At 38.7% G+C, this 26543-nt stretch overlaps 2 protein-coding genes and 1 pseudogene across 4 annotated transcripts in view; 2 read left to right on the forward strand and 1 right to left on the reverse strand.

The window, feature by feature from the left end:
• LOC146482057 (putative skeletal organic matrix protein 5) lies at positions 1-14258 on the reverse strand. The gene is made up of 6 exons (XM_085108177.1): positions 13082-14258; positions 9656-9918; positions 8656-8770; positions 4865-4901; positions 3784-3925; positions 1-1991 (listed from the first exon to the last, which is right to left on the reverse strand). Exons 1-6 carry the CDS (start codon positions 13155-13157, stop codon positions 1473-1475), a joined length of 1152 nt encoding a protein of 383 aa, XP_084964303.1. The 5' UTR covers positions 13158-14258; the 3' UTR covers positions 1-1472.
• Positions 14259-14301: 43 nt separating this feature from the next.
• Positions 14302-18383, forward strand: LOC146482058 (microfibril-associated glycoprotein 4-like; annotated as a pseudogene). The gene is made up of 3 exons (XR_014864402.1): positions 14302-16141; positions 16511-16890; positions 17296-18383. The product of XR_014864402.1 is annotated as a microfibril-associated glycoprotein 4-like (transcript).
• Positions 18384-23107: 4724 nt separating this feature from the next.
• Positions 23108-26543, forward strand: part of LOC146482059 (microfibril-associated glycoprotein 4-like) — an 8968-nt gene continuing 5532 nt past the window's right edge. For both annotated transcript variants that reach the window (XM_085108160.1, XM_085108161.1), the window contains exon 1: positions 23108-23351. In XM_085108160.1, the coding sequence (XP_084964286.1) occupies positions 23123-23351 (229 nt within the window). In that variant the 5' untranslated portion in view covers positions 23108-23122. The remainder of the gene's footprint in view (positions 23352-26543) is intronic.

Here is a 26543-nt window from a genome sequence, read left to right on the forward strand (position 1 = left end):
GACTATTTCACAATGCTTCTTATAGTGATAAGTACAGCCAGACACTGCCTTAGACATTAACCCTAATTCAAATGCTTAACCTACCAATAAAAACAAGTATCAAGGTCAATAATAATTGACGATTAAACGCCCCCGGCGTTTATTTAAAATTCGGCAGTTTTGACCCGGCGTTTATTCGAGGCCGGCGTTTATTAATGAAATGCGATTTTCAGCCATTTTTCACGTTTATTTATTATTACTGATCCTCGGAAACCTAGGGGCAGTTTGTCAGTGCTGGACAATTTTCCCCTGGATTACCCGAAGTTACAGTATTATGGTACCGTACATACGGCACGTGTAACCATGTTGCAATCAAGATTTGTATCACTAATAAACAGCACATAAACAATATATGAATGATGTAGGAGCATGTTAATGATATGAGTACAAAGTTTTAAGTTTATAAACGGTAATGTCTCCAATGTCCTCCTCGTTTGTGTCAGCCAATGTGTGCAAACTGATTATCTAAGTTTTAATTACATGCTAATACACGCCGGGACCCCGAACAAACGCCGGGGCCCCGATTAAACGCACCCGGCGTTTATTTGAAAATCGGCACTTTTGACCCTGCGTTTATACGAAGCCGGCGTTTAATCGGGGTCCGGCGTTTAATCGAGAAAATACGGTAAACTCAACCATATTTGTTTATAAATAGACGGCATGAGACTAATTTTACTTCTTTCCTTGATTACAATTTTTTAAACTTGTTTTATAATTAGCTTAAAATTACTCACCTTTAATAAACACTTAGATAATGTTTTCCGCTAAACATACCACCTTATGATATTTTATAGTATAATAAATGTCGTTCTGAACCTCAGTTAACACGCACCAATAATATCAATAGTTGGTGAGTACAATTGACATAATTATGACATGTTTGCGGATTATCTCAGTTAAGCGCAATTTAAGTCTGTTTTACGATCAACTTAAGTAAGAACCCACATGCAGAATAAAGAGTTTGACAACTCCTACCAAAAAAAAAAAAAAAAAAATAGAACGGAGATGAATTCGTTTCACTTCGATAACGAAAATAAACTTCCAGTGACAAGGTAACTGGGGCATTAATCGTAAAGTAGCAATTAAAACGTACCAAGACGCACGTACTGTATTAAAATCATGCAGAAGCCTACGTCCGTAAATTCAGGGATGGCGCAGTGGTGAAAGCACTCGCCTCCCGCCATTTAATGTGGCCCTGGTTTGATTCCCGGACTCGGTATCATATGTGGGTTGAGTTTGTTGTTGGCTCCCGTCCTTGCTCAGAGAGGTTTTGTTCCGAGTACACCAATTTTCCGTCTCCTCAAAAACCATTATTTCCAATTCCAATTCGATCTGGAGAGTGTCCCAAATTATTGCTCTGCGCTAAATACATTGACACGGAAATAAAGTGATCATGAAATTCGCAATTTGTTTTTGCTTGTTCCAGCAATTTCTCACTGCACAAAGATATACCCCATGGTCTTGATATGCCGGTTTTCCTTATCTGATTGTCTAGTAGCCTCGTTTCCACACGTGTTGGAGTTGTCATGGTTCCCCCCAGTCCCAAACCCTATTCTAGAGTCACAACTATTGCAGTCGTTTTGATTGTTGCCAATGATACCGATTCTTGCTTTGGAGGAGCCTCTGCCGCCATGCATAGCGTTGAAACCTTCTTTGTTACAGTTCACCTGCAAGGATGCTTTGCTGCCAATTAATGTCTTCCATGTGTTTCGACCCAGTGAGGTTGGGCGGTATTGTCTGTCAGCTATCAATGAATACAAGGATTTGGCTTGTTGGTCTATTTCGATAAAGTTGATCTGCTGGCCGATCTTCATACCGAGGCAGATCTTGGTGAAAGATGTGTTCCAGTAAGTCGGTAACTTGGTTTCTCGTTCGTCCAACCCAGTCTCCCCTCCCTCAAGATTGAAGATTTCCTTATTGCCCCAAAATCTTGAACTGTAGTGGAAGATTGGCTGCGAAAAAAAAAGTACAGATTATCATTTCCATTTAAAAACCGGCACAGTAGTCTCTTCTGGGAATTTCACACAGAAACAGCAATCCTCCAATAATCCGAGTTGGGATTCAGAAGCTTGATTGACAATAAAATAGAATTGAAATGAATTCGTCAATGTAGTGTTAATGTACAGATTTGTCGCATTTTGGGGGTATAAATTGCCCATTTCCTTTCACAAAGACCCACATCCCGTTAGCCTTCACAGATTGATTTCATTTAGGAATAAGGTCAACTCCGTCCATTCAGAAAAGCGGTGTGCATATTTTGTACGCTTACAGCCTGCTCTTTACCCAAAAGTGGTTAGAAGTAATTATTTATTTTAATTGCAGTCTTTGGTTATTGAAGTATGGCACCCTGACTCATGACGAGTAGTTTGTGTAAACTGTGAACGAACTTGTGTTGGAAAGTGTCGCGTTTGTTTTTTTATTATTTTTTTACATGATCGCAGCTAATTATTTTCAAGTTTTTATTACACCACACAATCATACAAGGAAAAGAATAAACGAAATACCGTGCAAGAATAGTTCGCCAAACTGCATGCAAAGATACAGTCGAACCTCCCTTTGCGACCACCTCTCGTAAGCGACCACCTCTCATTAGCGACCACTTTTCCAAAATACCAAAAGTTTTCAAGTCAAAATCACTATAGATGGAATCTCTCGTAGGCGACCACCTCTCGTAAGCGACCACTTTTAGAGATGATTGTTTAAAATTTTCAATTGTTTTTAACCTCCCGTAGGCGACCACTTGACACACAATCTGCTGTTTCTCTCACGAGCGGAAATTGCAAAATGTGCCACTGTAACTTATTGGCCCACATCATTACAGCGGACGCCGTATTAAAATCTCACAGCCGGAGCTACCGGAAGTGTCTCCCGAAATGGCTTAGCATTGAAACAATTGATAACATACACATGCACTATACTGTGCACTGAAATAAACTTTAATCAGGTTGAATCCCTTGTAGGAAAGAAACTCTCTTATCTTGTAAATAGCATGCATGTACATGCATGACCGGTGATGACTCTCTCAACTTTGTATGGTATTACTCAACAGAAAAATTGGGGCGATAAAGAACGTCCACTGGATTATGTAACAAACAAACAAACAAACGCAAAAGTTGTAGATGTTTTAGGCTTGAAATGTAACATTGCAAAAATACCGTTTACTGTTTGCTCCTAAATCAGGCAGTCTAAAGAAAAGTTATTACTTTGGGTTTCGATAAGCACTGTCAAAAGGGTTAGGTCTCCGCAATTACCATATGTAAATTACCCGGAATTTAGACCCCCTGTGGTCTGACCTCCCGTAAGCGACCACATATCCTTGACATTAATGGTGGTCACTTACGGGAGGTTCGACCGTATATACAAATTCTTGTCAAAGTTTATTGCGTTACGACATAGGGATGGTTAGGTTATTGCGTTACGGTACAGTCATGACAAAGTTGTTGCGTTACGGTACGGTGATGGCAAAGTTGTTGCGTTACAGTACAGTCGTGACAAAGTTGTTGCGTTTCGGTACAGTGATGGCAAAGTTGTTGCGTTACGTTACGGTGATAACTATATGAACTGAGACCTAGTGAACAATTGTCAATTTAGAGTGTTTTATTCAAATGTCTGCTGTGCATTAAACAATTTCCACCAAACATCTGGACCTCCTAAGATGGACTTAAAAGCTTCAGACAGGAAAATTAACATTACTCCAAAATTAATCTCAGTTAGCTTTAGAGAAGCAACCTCGCCGAGTTGTACCTGTCTACCGTCAATCTTCATGATCAGCGTCCATCCGCCATTTCCGCATGCTCCATTTCCAGCAGATCCCATGTCCATGTGACAATAGACATTGACGGCTTGATTGTCTATAAACAATGGGTAAGCTTTGCTCTGACTGGATCTGAAAACATAAGAATTGACTTCGGACTCACTTCAAAATTAATAAGTATGTATTACGAACAGGCCTTTAAAAATGACAGCGTCATGATTTTTCGGATTCTTCATTGTTCATAGTCACGCGCCATGACCTTGGCAAACATCTGAAATTGGCTCCACCCGGAATCATCACCACGTACATTTAGTAGACAACTGACCTCGCGTTGGTTGAAAATTCAACTTCTTGCTGCTATACCGTGCTGACGAGAGCCAACCAGTTCGAAACAGCTATCCATGGTTGCGTTTTAATTCTCGGTTTTGTCTCTATCATGTCGCTGTCGTGTTAAGTTTTTTACGCAGTCAGATCAGCCTCGCAGTTATTTGAGCTACTTATGTTTATTTATGGCTGATTAGATATTTCACAGATCCTGTGTAATTTACTTGCAGCATTTTCGTTCGCTGTCCTTTGCAGTTTATTCTTTACCTACCTTAGCCTCCTCTGCGTAGGAGGCTGTACCTACCTGTACGCAAGTGCCGGGAATACGTACGAACCTTACAAAAATGTCGAAGATTTAAAACAAAAAACTATTTAAACAAGAGAAACCTTAAAAAAACTGTATGATATAGCTGCCATTTGTAGGTTTCTGCCATTTCATAACTCTTGTATGCCTAACCTCGCGATGAAGATGAGACAAAGACGTTAAAATGCTTAAATTAAAGCGTCCGTGGAAAAACGATTTGGAGAAGGAGATGGGGTGGGAGAGGGATGGATTAAAAGAAAATTGCGTACCTATGAACAAATCCTGGCTACTCCCCTTGGAATATGACATATAGTGGGCTATGTATGAACGGGGCTATTGCAAAAACGGGTGCCTTTTTGCCCTTGAACTGTACAAAGGGTAGCAAACAGTTTAACTCCAACACATGCAACATACTGTTAATATAGCACATTTGTTTTACTTACATATTCTTGTCATATATCTCCTTGCATGATGATAAAACTGCGTGACAATTAAATACAGAAAAAAGAAAAGAATTTTCGTTTTAATGAAAAATCATGGAAGATCGAATCACAAAGACCGCAACGGTCTTGGATATCATATGACCATCATGATTCAAAAACCATCTAAACTTTTAACTTAACTTTTTATCACTCTTATTAACGAATCCGTTCGGTATTAGTGTGGAATTTTCTTAGAGCTTGTCTCCGGGGCGATGAGTTAATTTTATTTTCGGAATTTAAAGTTTCTTTACAGGCCTAAATGTTTTGTCCTGCCGTGGGGCAAAATGGAATATAACACCATGAATACAAATAGAGCTGGGAGAAAAAAAATTCGTTCCAAAAAAAACAAAAAAAACAAAAAACGGTACACTCGCCTGCGGAGTGTCAAGGCCCTCTTTAGGATTATAGTTTGACAATATTATCGGTGCAATATCCTCGAAAAATTAAGAAATGAAAGTCTAAGGCTGCGGTTTTTTTTTTCTGGGAGGGGGAGGTGGGGGAATCCGAAACTGGATTTGTGACCTCATATCTATGGATTATTTGTCGTGAGATAGCAAACTGGAGGCCTACAGAATCGTTGATGAAAATTGCTCATAATGAACATTTCTCGAGCACTGTCGAGGAATTAATCTCAGTATCAACAAGCTCATTATCCAACGATCATCACAGCTAGTTACTGTAGAGTAGAATTGTTATACAAATGAAATTATCTCGACTTGTAAGGAATTTGACTGCTCTTCCTGAGATATTTTACAAAGATACGGCAGTGAAATTTAGCTGAATTTTCGTTTTCATAATCATGCCAGTACTTCTTACCGGAGACAAATTTGCATTGGACACCGCTGGTCAAATATCCTTTTGAATCCGGATTCTTGATCCAGTTTTGGCTTTCAGTAAAAAACGCAAAATCCATTTCTAGATTCAAAAAACAGGTTTTTGATTTCCCCCCAAAAACGCACCCCTGTGATTAGATTCAGGACACTAGCTGTTTAGTCAGATCTTCCAAACCATAGCAAGCTGTCAAACTGAGGTCAAATGCGGGAAACGAAATGATTCCCAAACTTTTTCGGACATATGGAGACTTGCACCTGCAGGTACAGTTATACGAACTATGTGTGGAAAAAAGCAGCAGCTCATTGCTTTTCAACAAACACTCTGCGAGTCTTGAATTTGGCGAGCTATGTTGCTAACACTTGCAAAACCTGTCATTTGCTTCTTATCGAGAGACTGCGCATTTTGAAATTTTGCAAAATTTAGGACTTATTTCTTATTTCTTATTTTAGGCGGCAATGTGCGAAAGGTGACACACATGGGTCATTCATCATTCGGTAAGCAAGTCCACTTTCTATAACGTGTGAGCTTATTTATCTAAGGGGCATTTTTTTGCCATGCCATCGTACCGTGATTGTTCTTGACCAAACATGAAGTACTCTTGCCCCCATACCAAACCATACATTATGTTAGTGCTTAGTTATTCCCAAGTCCGCATTAATTGAGAGAAATTATTGAGCCTTGTATTTGGAGTTGAAGCGTGACGTTAAATAACTGCCTTAAGAACATGAACACAAGCTACTTTTTAGCATTGGATTTGATTTGACTTTGACTAAGCTTAAAGTACAGGAGAAAAAACGTATTCACAACGAGTCTATTTCGAGCCTTGAATCTGAGATTTTAACTCCATTTTTGGAGTTAAAAAACAACAACAACAACAACAACAACCTGTTTTAGATTCCTGTGAAAGATGACAAAAAATAGTATACATACAAGTAAGAGCAAATGATGTACAGGTAAGAAAACACAGCTTATCATGCACACCTGGCTCACAACTGTAAGATCCTTTGGTATTTTTGCATTTGGTATCCGCACTGCAGTCGTGTTTCCCAGTAACACATTCATCGATATCTGAAAATGAATAACTTACAGTCATGTATATAGCTAATCTGCGGTTGTCTTATGAAACTCGATATAGTACTGAAAGCTAAAAGGTTTGATGTCGCAGTCTCGTGCACGAGAGAGCCTACCTGAGCGATTCCTCCTCGGTTTCTCCTAAAATTGTGGTTTTTTTTTTTCCTGAAATCTGGTCCCGCTAAGCAGGCTACAGACAAAGCGGCCACCACGTTAAGAAGAAGCAATGCTTTTTCTGGCACTGTATTCCAAGCAGTTTGTGATAAGACAGAACTTTGTCAAAATTTAATAGGCACGCAAGGTATGCATGTGCTATTTTCTGATGGTTTTGAATGCCCAGCGCTAACGCCCCAGCGAAACAACTGGTAGTGCAACCCAAGTATTTTAATCACAAAAATGCTTAGACGAGTAAACTCTCGGACGGAAAAAATGTCCGGAAACCTTTCTGTCATTTTCGGTTATGTATAATGCACGTAAATGTGGAGATAACTGTAATATTGTTATAATTCCAATCATTTTCGTGGTTTAATTACCTTTAATTACCCACCCATGTGACCGGGAGTGCTGAATAAATTATGGCATGATTATATTACTTTTAAAAGGTTGTTACTCTTTTAATTTGACATTAATAGAACCTTCTCGAAAATACTAGCACTAGAAAGAGCACTTCTACTTTAGTAACCCTGCAAAGTTTCAGCATATCAGGTGTAATATCAGCTGAGAAAATGTAAGTTGAAAAATTAAAAATTTGCAGACGTTTGTATGACTGGGGGTATGACGTGTACCCCCAGTCATACAAACGTCTGTAAATTTGTCAAATTTCATCTTACATTTCCTAAGCTGATATAACACCTAATATGCTGAAACTTTGCAAGGTTAGAAAAGTAAAGGTGCTCTTTCCAGTGCTGGTATCAGTTTTTCATTCAGTTCAATGTTAACTAACTGTAATCTGTTGCCGCCATTTTGGAGAAAAGTCTATTGCTGCTCTTGATTCTTTTAAAATTAAATTAAATAGCATAAAAAGAAAAGAAGACGAATGAAGGACAGATGTCTTACAAAATTTTCAAGTAAACCGAAATGGGTGATTCAATAACATAGTTGTCCATAAATGCTTTATATTTTGTACTTCAGAAACTTCAAACGTCCGGCGCTGGCCGTGCGACGTTTTATTTAACAATTAGACGGCGAGTTCGAGGTTTCTATCGGCTGATAGTTGGCGAGGGGCGAAGCCCCGAGCCAACTATCAAAGGCGATAGAAACCGAGAGCGAGCCGTCTAATTGTTTTAGCATACCTCAGTGATCGATCTATGAAGAAAAACAAAATCTCTATATTTCATAAATTTTGATACATTTGTGCAATGATGAATGCTAAATCACGCGCGCTCTGACAAACTCAACTGCCGTCTATCGATCGATAGACGGCACCTGTGTAGCCAATCAGATTGCGCGTTACGCGATAGTCGGTCACTGAGGTATGCTAAACTCTGATAGCTGACGTTCTCTTTGTCGTTCTATTTGTCTATCTATTTGTTGCTACTGTTTATCTTTTAGGGTAACCTCGTTTCCATGGGTCTTTATGGGAATGAGGTTGTGTCGGTCCCAGGGTCTTTTCAGAAATTAGGTTGGCTGCAGGGTATACTGACAAAGTACTGAGCTATAGTGTCAGGTTTTGGTCGTGAGACAATGCAAACTGGCATACCGCTTATTGCTTTTCAAAGTGCCGATATTTTTAATTTGAACAAGCAACATGATACGTTTAACTTCGACTCGGAACCAGATCTTAGCTGAACTATGATTAAGGATAATTATACTAGTCTAGCTTGAAACTATAAGACCCCATACCATACCTGTGTTACACCGAGGTCCCGTGAACCCAACAGTGCACAAACAGCGATATCCTTTGTCTGTAAAACCGGTTTGACAGGTTGCGTTGTTCTTGCAAGATTCCTTTGCACATGCATTCTAAGACAGAGAAAAAATAACATTAGTCAACCCTAACTGAGATCAGATTCTTCGTGCAGAGTGAGCGACCCTGTGATCTTAGTGGTATAATAAGGCTTTAAAAGGTGTGCTATTTCGCCTTCTCAATCTACCATAGGTTGGCCTGTGGTGTTGCAGTTATCACGTCTGCGTTGAATATAAGAGAGTGCGGTGGTTGGAGTCCTCGCCGACGAACCATGTTTGCACGTTACCTTACTTTGATCCTTTCATATAACAATTCCTTACAGTGGTCCTATGTGAAAATATGGCTGATTCACCTAACACTAATATTCCTTTTTGTCTAGCTTCTTCATGAAGCCGAAACATTGCTTGGTATATGGCTGATATGGTATGTTTCTATGTCAAGAATTTACAGCAAACCCACTATGATCAGCTATCAAAGGGTAAACGTAACTCTTATTTAAGATTAAAAGTTAAGAAAATGTTTGTGAATAGTTTTGCATGAACCATTAGCTCCCTAGGGCCGGAGCTCCCCTTCTTTTAACAAACTCTTGAAAAGTCATGATCATGAAGGATTTTGTTTCAAAGCATAATTATTTTGGTATACATAATGGAATTATTGGAAACTATGCTATCAATCTTAACGTCTTTCATTAAACTGGCCATTTTAACATCCTAAAACGTATTGTTGTGTCGCAATTATAAAGAATATACTTTTAACTTAAAGTAGTTCCCTTATATCGGTCATTTCTGCCGCATTTAACCTTCAACCTTCAACAATCAACCTTATTTTAGGTCATTTTTGTTTCAAACTTGTTTAGTCCTCCTCTGAAACTGTGCAAATGTTGGCCTTTCCCCTACCTTCATTCAAAACTAGCTAGTCAGTCATTTTTAAGCCTCATGTACCTTTGCTCCGCGGTATATATACGCTGAATTTGTCTCCAGTTTGTGCTTTTTCCCTTCAAAAGTTGAATTATTCAGCTCACACTTGTACATTCCATCTGTGTTCGCCGCCTTTTGCAAGTTGTAACTGACACAGTTATGCTCCATATAGCACATGGTCTCACAGAAAGAAGCGTCTATGACGTCATCTATGCGAATCACGTGGTGTTTCAAGCGCCTACCGTCAAATGCGTGGGAGGGTTTAAAGTCCAGGTGGCGACAGTCATCTAAGAAATAAAGTCGGACTTGTCCACACGTATCCGTTTTCGTTTTTGCCTGCCATCCAACTTTCCGATCAAAACAGTCTCCGGAAACGGACCTTTTCAAAAACGATGGCAATCTCGTTCCCGGAGCCCTCGTTACCCTTATCCAGCGGAACAGAAACCACTGGATAAGGGTAATGCGGGCTCTGGGACCGAGATTAAAATGATGGCAATCTCGTACCCAGAGTCCTCCTCTGTTTTAGCTCCATAACGGCTTCCATTGTTTTACCGCAGAAATCACACGGTAATAAAATTCCAGTTCCCCCAGCTTCTCTCCTGGCGCCTACCCGCTGAGCAAAAAGCCTGAGGACTCTGGGGACGAGATTAAAACTATGGCCGTGTAATTCGACCTAGTGACGTCATCGTTTCAGATGTTCATACGAGAACATGAAAAACGGCATTTTCAAGAATTTCCACTCTCGAGAGTGTCTTTGAAAAGTTGCGTTTTCGGTAACCGTTTTCAACGGATAAGTGGGTACGGAAGGCCAATCCTTTAAGAAAAAGACGAAAATGGCTTTCTCGGCTCCAGAGCTGTACCCTTTTGCTCATGACTAATGACGTAGTTAAGCCGGAAGGCTCTGGGGTCGAGAATGACGAAAACGGATATTTGTAGACTTCTACGCAGACGCCCTTTGGGCTCGTCACGCATTCCTCTCTCACCGCGTAACAAGCCCTAAGTGGGTCTGGGTAGGAAGTTAGGATACTTGTGGATGAGGCCTGAGAATTAGATTTGAACGGAGATAACACATAAGTGTTGCACAGCAAAGGATTCCTGGAGAGCAGCACTAGTCACATGCCAAAAACGATAACCATTGTAAGCTTTAGACAAGAAGTTCCGCTATAAAAGGGTAAGCCTCTCCTACATTTCACACCTTTGCAGGCGTGAGATGCAAATAGGCCATTTCCGAGTTGCTGTGAACCTCACTATGAAAGCGAGGGTAAGTGCAAAACTTTTCATATGAAGATTAGTTTTGTTTGCATATGAATGAAAACTAATTTTGATAGCAAAAACTTTGCACCTAGCCTCGCTTTCATAATGAGGTTCAAAGTAACTCGGAAATGGTCTGTTTAGACGCTGTTCAGTCGTGGCAAGTTGTTGAACCAAGCGTCCTCTGAAAAATATGCCTCAAAATATTATAATATGACTACAGCAATATAAGATATCAAGTTCTAATATGTTTAACAAGGGACTAAGCCGATTTTATCGCTAAAAGCCGAAGAAAAAAGGGAAATGTTGTTTGTCAGTTGTTTATGCTCTAATGGTTGATTGGCAACTGATCATGAAGGTGAGAATGGCCAGGCCAGGCCCTTTTTATACCGGAACTTCCTGTTTAATTGCATAAAGTCAATTCCGTTCGTACTTTAATTTTTTCAATGTTATTTTAAAAAACAAATCGACGGAAGTTTTCCACTTGAGTTTTGAACATTTTATGACGTCATGCTATGGTCTATAATAAGTTTGGAGAGCAAAGAGAAGGGTACAGCAACTCTAGCTTCTAGAGTGCTCTCCAAACTTCCCAAGTGCATCACAATTCGATTTATTATATAAACAGGAGTGTTTTACTGGAAAATACACCACATATAAAATTCATACGAAACTTCATCCGGGACCTGAGTGGCGTATTTTCCATATCCCCACTTGTGAGGATATTGATGACGTCATTTCCCGCTTTTTCATAGTTGTTTGTGCAAACAGTCAGCAAAACATGGTGGGCGATAGATTTGTCTAGACAATAAAAAGAAAATAACGCAGTGGTTTAAATTAAAGATATCATTATATTTTCTCGTGTTATAAACAACATTTTACTCGCTACGCTCATCGTAAAATATTGTTTTAACCGCTCGAAAATAAAATTCATATCTTCCGGCCATAAACGCACAGCTAATTGCACGAAGCAGTTGTTTTACAACATTGCCAATAGAAATTTACGCAGATGTTTGGCGAACACCTTAACGAAATCCGGGAAACAAGTCTAAAGTAAACCATCCCGTAAAAGAATCTATAAAATAAAAAAGGTCTTCGCTTCTTTAATTCTTTGTCTATTTTCCCGGACGAAAAAGGCAAGTGTCCAGTTTTATTACCCCCATCAGCGCGGTCAATAAGGCTATGCAATTTTGTGACACTAGTTTGACATCATGTTTTAAAGTATAAGAGTATACAGTTTCGCTGTTATACAAAAAGATGGCAGTTTTTCTTTGGGGATAAAAATTCGGCAGCACAGAAAATATAAATGTGTAATCGAAATGCCGTTGTCTTAGTTTTCTTAGACTATTCTCAAAAGATTTGATAGTTAATTTCGATTAGGAAACCAGTATCATTTTGTCTCAGTTTCGGAACTGAATAAATTGTTTTAACTTTCTTCACTTCTTTTCGAATTGGAGCGAAACGATTTGGAACATTTTATTTATAGTTCAAACAAACGGGCGTTAATTAGTTGAAGGAAAAACATTTGTTTAAACATAACAAGACAGCTGTGTCTAGGTTTGAGTTGCATTCAAATAAGGACCCAAAAATGTGTATAAAAAAAAAAACAGCTGCTATATAATTAAAACTTCTGTTTAGCTATATTTGCTACAATCAACCCAAATAATTTTTCGTCAGGGAACAAAAATTTAGGAAGACAAGGGATAGACTGCTGTTTTCAGATAAAATTAACTCACTTGTGAAGAAGCTGCTAGACAATTAAAACAATTACAAGCTTGCAAGAGCTTGAGCTGCCACACTAGTGTTAAAAAGAACGGCGTTTCGATTGTTCGTCAGTCATTGTTAATGGTTTGTTTGCAATCTAATTACAGGTTAAAAAAAAAAAAACAGTGGCGCGCGATTTTAATTATCGCCACGACATCGCAGACCGGTTTCGAACAAAACTTGATGCAAAACTTGACGCAAATTTACAGGATTTCGCAAAAATGTACTCAGTAACAGCGATATCGCGTTGAGATCGCAGCTGGTTTATATAGACGATTTAAAATTGCAGTCTTTTGCAAGAAAAGTTGAGGTGAAGTGAGATAAACTGAAATACAGCAGAAATCTTATGTGTTAACGGGAATTTTTTAGTTATGTTTATGGTGATTTTAAATGAAAATAAAAAAAAAACTGAGTCCTGAACTGATTGGAAATACGAACCTTTTGAATTGCAGAATTGCCCATGAATCTGAGGAGTCAACTCCGATGAAATCCAAAAGATAAATACCAATAACATATTGGCAAAAGTTCCAATTAAGAGAATTCGATAGATCTGCTTTGTTGTTTGTTGAAAAGTAAAGTTTCCGCACCTTGCTTTATAAACAATATATAGGTACTAGCCAATACGAGGGATCCCATAAATTGACACAATGTTGTGTAGATTAAAAAGTTGCACAGTCATCGATCGTAAAACTGACAAAGCAGTCTGCCGTTTGCTGTTAGATACAATTAAGTTAAAATTGCTTATTATACCTATCTTTTGCATGTGTCTAGCAGCACGGCTCTAATTAGACCAGCTATTTTAAGGTAACTCGCGACAAATCATGATTATTGGAACGGGCTCCCTTAATTAAATTAAATCTTTGGCCTACGGATTTGGTCGGTTTTCTCGGCTAGAAAAAGAATCTTTAAATCAGTTAAACAACGTTCTGATGTTCAGGAGAAAGGGCATAAGCGATTATAAGATAGGAGCGCTATTCCAAAACTTTTTTTATTGCTTAACTTTATGAGTATCGTACGCAACTGATATTAAGGTTAGATTAGCTACGGTATGTTATTATCGAGTAAAAGCAGTATTTACCATCCAGATCTATGGTGCAAAAATGAAATTTTATTTCGAGCAAATATGAACAACTGTTGCCGGTCAAACAATACATGGGGCCCGCTCACAATTTTGGCATCATTGCAAATCCATTTTTTCATGTAATGTCACGTAAGGTTCCTAGTCAAGTAAAGCCGTGTTGTCTCCCTTAAATTGGAGCCCAATCAGTATATATTTTGTCATTTGCTCTTCAGTTAGCACCAACCCTCGCAGACGCTTTTTGGGCTCGTCACGCAATCTTTCTTCCAGAAAGAGACTCGTTGTGGAGGAAAGATTGCGTGACCCTTCAGTGAGTGTAATAACTTGGCAGATAATTCTTGTTACGGAGCTTTTTTCCGTTGAAGTAGATCTCATTCAGTTAAGAATATTGCAGCCACTTCTTCAGGGGCGGCAAAAAGCTAAGTAAAAATTGGAAATAAACGGTTACAATATTTAAAGACGATACAAATGAAAAGTTTCAGCTTTCTTTATTTATCAACCAATCACATCTCAACTTTTCATTTGTATCGCCTTTAAATATAGTAACCGTTTATTTCCAATTTTTACTTAGGTTTTTGCCGCCCCTGAAGAAGGTTGGTATTGTCTAACCGAAATATTAAGCAATAAAATTATTTTAGCTGTCCGAGCCTTTTACATGCTGATGAGGCCTAACAAGGCCGAAACAGCTGTCCATGGCTGCCACTGCCCGGGTGATATGGCTGTGCGCATGCGTAAGGCACTGGCCAGGCCGTGGGTTGGTCTCCGAGTGTGTCACTTGCTTTATTTGATTGTCATACAAAAACAGGCCCATTATATGATGTGGTTAATATGTTTTATAAATATACACCGAATGTTTCAATTTCCTTCAGTTAATCGAATCTCTGATTTAAAAGTGAGTCGTTAGGAGAGAAATTTTCAGGACAGATTTTCGAGTTTTTTCCTTGAACCTTGGCTGCCTCTTTTGAAGTCTTGGAAAAAAGTAAGCTTAGTCTAAAGTTTAAAACTAATTTGCTGTTCGACGAAGGGTTGAGATTATTCACAAAAGCTTCAAATCTTTCCTGAGGTGGGATTCTTTATTCCTGTTATTAAACTTAAACCTGAATATCTGCCAAAAAAATCTAAGATAAACCTTAAAGGCGCTCTTTAAGTTGCATTAAATAGCCTATTTAGAATTCTTATAGGGATTACCGCTGTACACTCGTTCCCAGACTCCCGTTCCCCGTTCCCCAATCCCGGTTCCCGGTCCCCGGTTCCCCGTTCCTAGTTTTACTAACATCCGTTATAGTCTGATGTATGTCGCAAATTAATTTATGAACAGATATGAACAGGTTAGTTTCTAAACAACTGAAACTGTGGTGTCGCGTGGTCGAATATTTGGTTTCAACAATTTTGGCCACCATAAAGAGATTCGAGAGCTTTAGAATCTCTTTACCAAATTACCTTAATTAACAACTCGGTTGATACAAGCGAATATTAGTTTATGAATTCCCCTGATTGACTTGAACGTAAAAATAGAACTGATTTGACCAACGTCTGTATGCAAATCATTGGCAATTTTTGGGAGCCTAATCTTCAAAGTTAACTTGATACGCGGGAACAATCCAACGCTTTAAATAAACTAATTTAGCATTTTAAGTTTTAAGGTTTTTCTCACTTCTGAGGCAGATATATCAAGGATATTTAAGTTGAATGAAACCAAAATAAAATGTTAGAAAACCAATGCCGTTTTCCCAACAAAGAACTGACCTGATTTAAAACATGGACGTCTAATTTACATTAAAACTGATTTTGGTTTTTATCCGAAAACTTTGATTTTAGATAGATGATTGGGAAAAATATAAGACGACATTAATCGCGTTTCATTTGTCTGTTTCCCAGTTTATAATTAATATATCGTTATCCCTGAATACCCGATTATTCAGAAGAGTAATATTTTGAGACAGTCTGTGCGACGCTTGAAAACGACACATGAAATAATTATGACTATCACGGAAGTTCACAACAAGTGAGTCACGCACTTGGAGTTATCTGGTTGGATGAAAGTGCTCCTAAAATAGAGTTTAGAAGACGAGAAATATCTTGCCCCTGAACACTAAATAAACGTTTTTGGAGCTTAGTCTTCGGGAACAAGCAATCGTTCTATGAAGCATTTCATGCAATTTTACTGATTACGAACTGATTTACAACTCGCGATGAAATATTTGCTCGCAATCGTTTTGTTCGCCATTTTCGGGGCGGCATTCGCTAACTCCACCGGAAACCCACAAAAAGTGACAACGACGGAAAGAAGGCTCAGTGTAATGTGAATAATTACTTTTACGCCGGACCAAACACCAAGAAGATCGAACAACAGTTGGCCGAAATAAGAGAAGAAATCAGAGCACTGAAGAGAAACCAAACTGGCGGCTCAGACAGAAAAGGTTTGTAACAGGATTTGCTGAAAGATACGAATTTTTCTGTAAATTAGGAAGCTTTTTAATCGCTACATACTCTCTCAGTATAATCTGAAAACAGACCAAAGCGCTCTCTGAATTTGTTTTATGTGCCTGAATCGTTCAAAGATTAAATCTAGGTCGTTTTTCTCTATTCAAAATGATCCGTATAGCGCCAAGTACCTAGTTTCACCTTGAGTCAGCTTATAACTCCATGCAGCTTTGCTGATCAATTCACGAGTTGAAAACCTACTGTATGTCATCCATTTTCAAGTGATATTATCGATCTGGTAGAAGCATTCTGATCAGTTAAACAAAATTTGACTACATACCCTACATATTTTTCAATAATTTCAGTTTACAAGAACTGCGCCGAAGTTTACCAGTTTGGCAAACAGATCAGTGGAGTGTATAAAATCGATCCTGATGGTTTGGGTGAATTTGAAGTTTTCTGTGATCAGAAAACAGCCGGTGGAGGTTGGACGGTGTTTCAAAAGAGACGGGACGGCTCTGTAGATTTCTTCCGCGGTTGGGATGCCTACAAACGAGGATTTGGCAATCTGAACGGCGAGTTTTGGCTTGGACTGGACAAGATTCACCGCTTGACTGTTAGCAGCAGGAACAAGCTTCGCGTCGACTTGGAAGATCTTCATGGTAACACAGCATTTGCAGAATACAGTTCATTTGCTGTTTAAGCGAGAGGGCAAAATACCAGCTGAGCTTGGGTAGTTACTCAGGTAAACTTAATTCCTCTAATTGTTACTACTGAAATGTTCCTGGTAAACATAATTCATATCTAAAAATAATTAATCAGTGAGAGCTACTTTTCGTTTGTTGAAACGAACTGCACTGCTGTCCAGTTGAAAGAGAATCCAACAAAAAAAAGAAAAAAGTTATGTCTAAGTTTGAGTTCGCTTATTTGGTTAAAAAATTAAGGAATTAGATGAGCGGCGAGTGACTGACTGATCATGAGTGAGTAAAAATAAGGTTTACCCTTGGTAGTAAAACAGTCATGAACATAAAAGAACACAAACTTGGTACCAGTTGAAAGCCCAGCTTGAGCCTTAAAAATTTCGGTGAAGATTTCCACGTTTCTTTCAGTAAGACAAAGTCATTCACTCAGATGTGTTTTCTTTCTCCAGGCACTGCTGGTGACTCCCTTGGTTATCATCGGGGTTCAGCATTTTCCACCAAAGATCGTGATAATGACAGGTACTCGGGCAACTGTGCTGTACTTGAAAAAGGGGCCTGGTGGTACAACAAATGCATCCATTCGAACTTGAATGGTCTTTACCTCCACGGGAAGATCAATAGTCAAGGAGTGGGATGGTACCACTGGAAAAACAATTGGTACTCTATGAAAAGGTCGGAGATGAAGATACGACCAAAGGACTTTTGAGATTCTGTGTAGAATGCTCAGTTCATTTCCCTTAAAGTGAAACAGTTGATCATGATCGAGGAAATTGAAAGCTTGCAGGGGTATAAGGCAGCTCAGTTTTCTCTGGGTTTTAGTGCGCTTAATTTGTCCTAATTAGATAATATTTGTAATCTCACAAGCAAATTGTTACACTCGACAAAAAACGCACCCATTTTCATTGGCGCAATAAGTGACTTGTAAACATTCTAAATATCTTTATTTTTTTCTTCTTGTCTCAAATACACAATAGGAATTTCATTACTGAGTGATCTTAGTTGGATCTTATCACGGCTGGCCCACAAGTAGTTGCTAATCTAATCGGCTATTCATACGGACAAAATTACAGACAAGATTTCAGAGGGGTTGTTAACCATCTGTTTTGAAGCCTTGAAACAAGAAATTTCCTCTATTTTTACTGTCAGAAACTTATTCTTGGATTAACTTTAACTAGCTTTCATTATCGATCTCTCAATGCAACACTGAGCTAGTGAGATTACAAACAAGTTCTGTTTGATAGACTAAACATGATTCAAGCAAAAGTTGTTTGCAGCAGTCATTAAGACGCCTTTTGAAAATAAGTGGAACATTGTTTAGTGGAACTATTCTGTAAGGGGATTGTTTTAATAAACGCCTTGGGTAATAATGGAAATTATCTGTGTTGTTTCCTGTTGTGTTTTAAGGGGACACTTTCACTGTGATTTTGCTGTTTTGTTTTGGTTAAAACAGCTAAAAGAACCTTTTTTCTAACATAAACTTGTTGTAAGAGCATTGGGGAGAAAATACTAAGGGATTCCTCTGAGAAAAAAAACAAACTACAATCAGTTTTTAGCGACTTCTCTACATCACACAGGAAGAAGATAAAAGTAATTGGCTAATTTCTTCATAATGCAATCCATTTCCATCCTAGCCATCCGCAGCCAAAAAATGAACGATAAAATGAAAATGAACGATACTAGTTTCTCTGCACTAGTAACGGTTATTGCTCACACAACTGAATCTTTATTTTGGCCATTCCATCAATTCAAATATGTTTTTTTGGCTATTCAAAGTGGCACAAGAAATAGTTGACACTTTCCCTTTAATCAGCTCTGTTATGTCACACATTCTTTTGTACACTGACAAATATCGAAGCTGAGTTAAGGGCCCATTAAAGTATCTTTTGATGCCGTTGCTAGGGAAAAATCAATTTGCTATAACTCTGCACGTGTATGTTTCAATTGGACCAAATTTGGGCAATACCCATAGGGGGCAGATATGGTCCAGTTCATGACGTCATCGGACCACGCCCATTGTCACGTGACCAGAAACAGAAAAATGCATTTTAACTAAATAGCTTAAACCTTTTTTCCGCCTTTTCTGTACAATAACAATTTAAAAGCCGTTTTGAAGAAATTTAAGCATGCGTTTTGGTTTATAATGAAAATTAAAAAAATGAGAATGGAAATTGTGCTTCTTTGACCACTCTTTTGCGCATATTTGTTTTGTTTTTTATTTTGTCGCAAAACCCATGCTTGAATTCCGAGAAAATTTGATGTTCTTGCGAATTGTTTTTAAATCCAGCAACTACAATTATCTCTCGAGGAGAAAAGTTCTTTTTTCGCGGCACCGGAAGTGGTGAGCTAATTTTCAGCGGCCTGGTGCCTAAGCATTGTTGGCCAGGCTGCTCCACCGCTTGTCCCTTCCCAGTTAGCACCTTGGCCGCGCTTTGTTCGGTGTGAGTACGCAATAATTTTGCCAGTCTTCGCATCGTGGACGGTAGCTGAGCTGTTATTCGAATAGTGGCTGCGAGTCAGATAAAAGCCGTCGAACTGGATGTGCAATGATGACTTATCCACACGTCGAACTGCTTCAGTTCTTGCTTCTTGCACACTCCAGTCGGCGATCCTTTTTACGAACGGTGCAATCCATTCAATAATATAGATCCACTGAGTGGAACTGACATGACCCAGACCGAGAGAATTTGTGGTAATCTTTGAAATATTTCCCATTGACAAGGAATGAAAGAGCAACGAGATTACGTATTGCAGATCTTGGACGAGTTGTGGCTTTAACGACAGGAATGCTAGTCTTCAAGTTGACTTTTTTCCCACATCGACTACACTCGAACTCGAACTCTTCAACTGTGTTTTGTTTTACCGAACAAAATTCGAATTCAGTTTCTTTTTGACAGTCACAGTGTTGTAGATTACTTAAATTACTGTTAACTAAGTTCTCAAGCGAGGTTGATGTTGTAAGGAGAAGTTTTCCATCACAAGTTTCGAGCTCACCATTATCAGTCAGGTTTTCTATCGAGTGGTTAGCATTTTTGATGTAAGAATGAAATTCTTGAGGTAGAGCTGCTTTCAAGGATAATTTATCAAGCCTCCTTGCTCACAGTCTGCTGCTCCATGCTGTCTTGGGAGAGTGGTTGCAATTAAGTGGCCTCGATAGCTTCGTTTATTTGTGTTATATCTAAACAGTGGAGTTCAGTTCTCAGGTTCGGAAGGGCAGTTCACGGACACAGGTTCACAGGGTCGCACAGTTTTAACGCAAACTGAGACGTCAGGGAGTTTCGGAGCGGTCAACAAGGCCGCGGACACAGAGTTTTCTTTGAAGTTTGCAGGTGATGATAGCGCAATACTAGTTTTAATTTGTGACTCCGCATCTTTCAGATTTCGATTCCCAACCTGACACTGGAAATCTTGTACTGTCACCTTTTCGAGATTTCCCCATCGACATGCAGCCATCGCTGCTGCTTTCTGTTTACGTCCGTACGTGAATGACATTTTCAAGCAAAACACTCAAGTTTCAAAAATAAAGGCACGAATCACATGTTGTAACCGTAAAGCAGAAAATTAATCAATAAAAATGTAAACGAAAAGTTTTTCTTGTGTTTGTTGCAACGAAGTAAAAAAAGAGGTACCTGCAACTTGAATCGGCGACTGGCCGGGGCCAAAAAAAGCGCGCGAAAATATTTTGGCTGACCGGAAGTGAAATTGCACTTGGGTAGCAACCGTGTAGCTTAGCAACGAGATACTTCAATGGGTCCTTAAAAGTGTATATTTTAAGGATGTGGGTCAGTGATTTCTTGAGGTACTGCAGGATTTAAAATTAAGCAAATAACATTCGTTCTCACTTGGGAAACAAGCGCAAGACGTAGTAACATGTTCTCTTGACATAAGCACAGCTGGAGTTTAATTGCATAAAATTTGAGTCTTGGGGTCGTGCTTATTTCACGCGGGTTCCTATACAGCTGTTTCGACAAAGGTTGTCCAAGAATAGCGTAAAAGCGTACGCGACAATGCTGAAAGGTAGTCTGGAAAATATTCAATAATTTTTTATAAATGCTCAGAATCCATAATGCCTTGACTCTACAGCGAAGACTTGAAATGGCGGGCAATATGGATTCTGAGCGTTTATTGAAATTTATAAGGTATTTTCCAGACTACCTTGCGGCATTGTCGCGTACGCTTTTACGCTTTTTTGGACAACCTTTGTCGAAACAGCTATTCGTATCGCACCGAAGTTGAAACGCAGATATACTGTGTGGAAATTATCTCGTACCCAGATCTCACTGCAGGTTTGGAAATGTAAAAATGTGACCGTGGCAGATCTGGATACGAGATTAGCGTGGAAAATAACTGGAAACCAAAACGTAGACTGCAAAACAGTTGTTGTTTTTCCTGTTTGTTTTCTCAAATCAACCAAAAGACACGAGGCACCGAACACGTGGATCTTCGCACTCACAAGCGTGTGAGTCGTCTCTTCCCAGTCCTACTCTCTCTGAAGCACGCGCTCCAGACCTAGAGGAAGATCTGGTCCACTTGATGTAAAAAAATAAATAAATAAATAAACAAAAGCTAACGGTGCACCTCTTCCTCAGTCACGGAGCCAAATTCCCCCAAAGCCCCCGCTAAATTCTGGCCGAACGTATTGTGAGCAACAATAGTCCCGAAATAGTTATGATCCTAAAGAATGCTTCGTTAAAACACATGAATCACTGAAGAAAAATATCAATAATGTATACAATGCAATTTTCCCTTCAATACAATTAAATTAACGTTATTTAACTTCTTTTGCCTGTTTACAAAAGGATAATTTAACAAGATAAACAGTATAATCTCTATTGAAGGGTAAATGTAAATTAAACAAAAGCTGAACTTAAAAATTTGACAATTAAGATTGAACTATCCAAATAGCTGTAAGGCTGATCGAGTGGATGGCCCAAAACTATTGACGATGCCAAATCTGATTGGTTTAAGAGACGTCGTTTAAAGATTTCCTTTCTTGAGCATTTTGCACTTGACTTTAACTAAAAGAGAAAACTTGGTGATCTTTCGAATCAGCCACTGGGACTTCCTATTAAGTGCTGAAAAGTTATAGAGAATCACTAGGGTATGACTAGCTAAAGCAAAACTGTTTAAAATGTGCTGTATGGTCGGATGTCAGTTAGCTGAAGCCGGGTACGTTTACTGTTTTATCGAAAAACCGGGCTTGCCTTACGCTCGATTTTCTGCCGCGCCGTCAGGTCCGGCTCTTATCCCAAACAGAGGCTGGTAATCGAACCTAGGCTTGCCTTATATACTTGGAATATCTTTCGAACGACTCAGGATGCAAACGGCGCGGTCCGTTTGTAATTTAGCCACAACTGCGATAAAGTTTTACAGTCTGATGTATGTCGCAAAAAAGAAACGTCACCGAAATTTTGACTTGGTATGCCCTCAGGGCAACACGCGTAATTAGTTTATGAACACTGATATATAAACAGATTAGTCTCTAAACAACTAGCTGAAACCGTGGTGTCGGGCCGTAATGAAAGTTCGGTTCCAACAATTTTTGGCCACCATAAAGAGATTCGAGAGCTCGAAATTACCTTAACAACTGAGTTGATAAAAGCGAATTCCCCTGATTGACTTGAACAGTATAGAACTGATTTGACCAACCTCTGCATGCAAATCATTGGCAATTTTTCGCCAACGCTTTAAAATGACTAGTTTAGGATTTTAAGTTTTTTGCTTTTACTCACTTCTGAGACAGATATAATAGGTCATGGTAGGGATATTTAAGTTGCGTTAAATCAAAATCAAATGTTAGACAACCAATGGCGTTTTCCCAACAAAGAACTGACCTGATTTAAAACATGGACGTCTAATTTACATTAAAACTGATTTTGGTTTTATCCGAAGACTTGGATTTTGGATAGATGATTAGGAAAAATATAAGACGACTTTAATCACGCTTCATTTGTCTGTTCATCAGTTTATAATTAATATATCATTATCCCTGAATACCCGATTATTCAAAAGAATAATATACAGAGACAGTTTGTGTGACGTTTGAAAACAACACATGAAAAAATTATGAATATCACGGAAGCTCGCAACAAGTGAGTCACGCACTTGGAGTTATCTGATTGGATGAAAGTGCTCCTAAAATAGAGTTAAGAAGACGAGAAAAATCTTGCCCCTGAAGACTAAATAAACGTTTCTGGAGCTGAGTCTTCGGGAACAAGCAATCGTTCTATAAAGCATTTGATGCAATTTTACTGGCAACGAACTAATTTACAACTCGCGATGAAATATTTGTTCGTAATCGTTTTGTTCGCTGTTTTTGTAGCGGCGTTTGCTAAGTCTACCGTGAAACCCACAAAAAGTGATAACGACGGAAAGAAAGCTCAGTGTAATATGAATAATTACTTTTACGCCGGACCAAACACCAAGAAGATCGAGCGACAGCTGGCCGAAATAAGAGAAGAAATCAGAGCACTGAAGAGAAACCAAACTGGCGGCTCAGACGGAAAAGGTTTGTAACAGGATTTTTTTTGTAAATTAAGAAGGTTCTTTACTTGCTATATTCTCTCTCAGCACAATCGGAAAACAGGTCAAAGCGCTCTCTGAATCTGTTTTGTGTGTCTGAATCGTTCAAAGATTAAATCTAGGTCGTTTTTCTCTATTATTATTATTATTATTATTATTATTATTATTATTATTATTATTATTATTATTATTATTATTATTATTTTATTTTTTTTTCTATTTTTTTTTTTCTCTGATCGTTTAGCGCTGGGGTACCAGTAGTTTCACCTTTTGTTAGCTTGTAACCGGCTCCAGCTTTGCTGATTAATTCGCGTCTTAAATTCTAATGTAACTATGTCATCCATTTTCAAGAGATATTATTGATCAGGTAGAAATATTCTGAACAGTTAAAGGAAATCTGACTACATGCAAATTTGTCAATAATTTCAGTTTACAAGAACTGCGCCGAAATTTATAAATCCGGTAACAGGATCAGTGGAGTGTATAAAATCAATCCTGATGGTTTGGGTGAATTTGAAGCGTTCTGTGATCAGAAAACAGGCGGTGGAGGTTGGACGGTGTTTCAGAAGAGACAGGACGGCTCTGTAGATTTCTTCCGCGCTTGGAATGCCTACAGACGGGGTTTTGGTAATCTGAACGCCGAGTTTTGGCTTGGACTGGACAAGATTCACCGCCTGACTGTTAGCAACAATAAGAAGCTTCGCGTCGACTTGGAAGATGTTCATGGAAAAACAGCATTTGCAGAATACATTTCATTTGCTGTGTCAAGCGAGAGGGCGAAATACAAGCTGAACTTGGGTAGTTATTCAGGTAAACTTGATTCTTTTATACCGTGAAATTTTGCTGGTCAATATAATTCGTATCTGAAAATCATTGATCAGTGAGAACTACTTAAAGTTTGCGTTTGTTGAAATAAACTCTCGCTGTCCAGTTGAAAGAGAACCCAACAACTAAAACAAAAAAAGTTATGTCTAAGTTTGAGTTTGCTCAGTTGGTTAAAAAAAAAATGAGGAATTAGCTGCGCGGCGAGTGAGTGAGTGTTCATGAGTGAGTAAAAATAAGGTTTACCCTTAGAAGTAAAACAGTCATAATTATAAAAGACTCAAACGTGGTACCAGTTGGAAGCCCAATAAGTGACTTGTAAACTTTATGTATCTCTTTATTTTCCCTTCTTGTTTACGGCTAGCCCACAGGTAGCAGTTGCTAATCTAGCCGGCTAGTCATACATCAATTAGAAAACAGACAAGATTTCAGAGATGTGGTTGACCATGTTGTGAAGCTTTGAAACAAGAAATGTCCTCCATTTTTGCAGTCAGAAACTTATTATTGGAGTAAATTTATCTAGCTTTTATTGTCAATCTGTCAATGCAAGTTGAACACTGAGCTAGTGAGAATACAAACAAGTTCTGTTTGATAGAATAAACATGATTCAAGCAAAAGCTGTTTGCAGCAGTCATTAAAGCGACTTTTGAAAATAAGTCAAGTAGATTGTTTAGTGCAACTTTTCTGTAAGGGGATTGTTTTACATGTAATAAACGCCTTGGGTAATAATGGAAATTATCTGTGTTGTTTCCTGTTGTGTTTTGAGGGGACACTGTCAGGATGATTTTGCTGTATTTTGGTTAAAACAGCTAAAAGAACCTTTTTCTAACATGAACTTGTTGTAAGGGCACTGGGGAGAAAATACCAAGGGATTCCTCTGAGAACAAACAAACTATAATCAGTTTTTAGCGACTTCTCTACAACAGACAGGAAGAACTTAAAAAGAATTGGCCATTTTTCTCAAGATGCAATCCATTTCCATCCTAGCCATCTGCAGGTAAAGATAAGTAATACTGGTTTCTGTGCACTAGTAGGGTTATTGCTCACACAACTGAATCATTATTTTGGCCATTCCATCAATTTAAATATGTTTTTTTGGCTATTCAAAGGAGCACAAGGAATAGGTGACACTTTCCCTTTAATCAGCTCTGTTATGTCACGCTGTTCTTTCGTACACTTACAAATCATAAAATATCGAAGCCGAGTTAAAAGTCTACATGTTAAAGATGGGGTCAGTGATTTCTTGAGGTACTGCAGCATTTCAAATTAAGCAAGTAACATTCGTTCTCGCTTGCGAAATAAGGACAAGACGTAGCAATATATGTTGTCTTGATACAAGCACAGCTGGAGTTGCATTAAATTTTCGTCTTGGGGTCGTGCTCATTTCAGGCGGGTTCCTATATACTATTTCGTATCGCACCGAAGTTGGAACTCAGATATACTGTGTGGAAATTATCTCGTACCCAGATCTCACTGCACGTTTGGAAATGAAAAAAAGTGACCGTGAGTGATCTGGGTACGAGATTAGTGTGGAAAACAACTGGAAACCAAAGGTAGACTGCGAAACAGTTCTTTTTTTCTCTTTGTTCTCTTAATCAACCAAAAGACACGAGGCACCGAAAGCGTGGATCTTCGCACTTACAAGCGTGTGAGTCGTCTCTCCCCAGTCCTACTCTGTGTGTAAAACACTCGCTCCAGACCTTTTGTTTGAAGACCCCACGAATTCGTTGACAGACCGACGCAAAAATGAAAGAGGCGATAGCTGTCACTATTTGGACGCATTTGTTAGCCTTCCTCTTCCCCCCCCCCCCCCCCCCACCTTATGAAGGCCCTTTTAATATACTTATGTTACAGTTTCAAACTTTCAATCCCAGCTAGTGTCAAAATTTTGCGTGTTTTTGTACTTCAAATAATTCCTCTTCAACAACGCTATTGCAATTTTTGGATATCACTGATATACCAAAAACTTCTGTTCAGAATTCTTTGACTTTTACTTTGACAAGTATCGATTACTCAGTAACCTGGGTAATATCGATTTTAATCACTTTGGTATCGCTTTTGGCCTACTCTGACACCATTCCCAATGCGCGAAGGGAGTGAAGCTTTTGTCGATTATTCGGCGCGGAAAGATTTGAACAAAATTTCTGCGACAAAACCTTTAAACAAGTAAGTTTATGCTCTAAATCTTACAAAAAGGTAGCTATTATGTTGAATTTGTATTTGCATTTTAAAAATGGCCGCTTGTCCTGTATGCTAAAATGCTGCTATAGTGGAATTTAACGGACGGAAACAGAGGATACCTATGGTTGCTTCATGAACAGAAAGCTTTTTCCTGTGCAGGGTTTGATAAGACGAA

Source organism: Pavona decussata, unplaced genomic scaffold (genome assembly GCF_977016875.1).
Source record: "Pavona decussata unplaced genomic scaffold, jaPavDecu1.1 SCAFFOLD_48, whole genome shotgun sequence".
Classification (NCBI taxonomy): domain Eukaryota; kingdom Metazoa; phylum Cnidaria; class Anthozoa; order Scleractinia; family Agariciidae; genus Pavona; species Pavona decussata.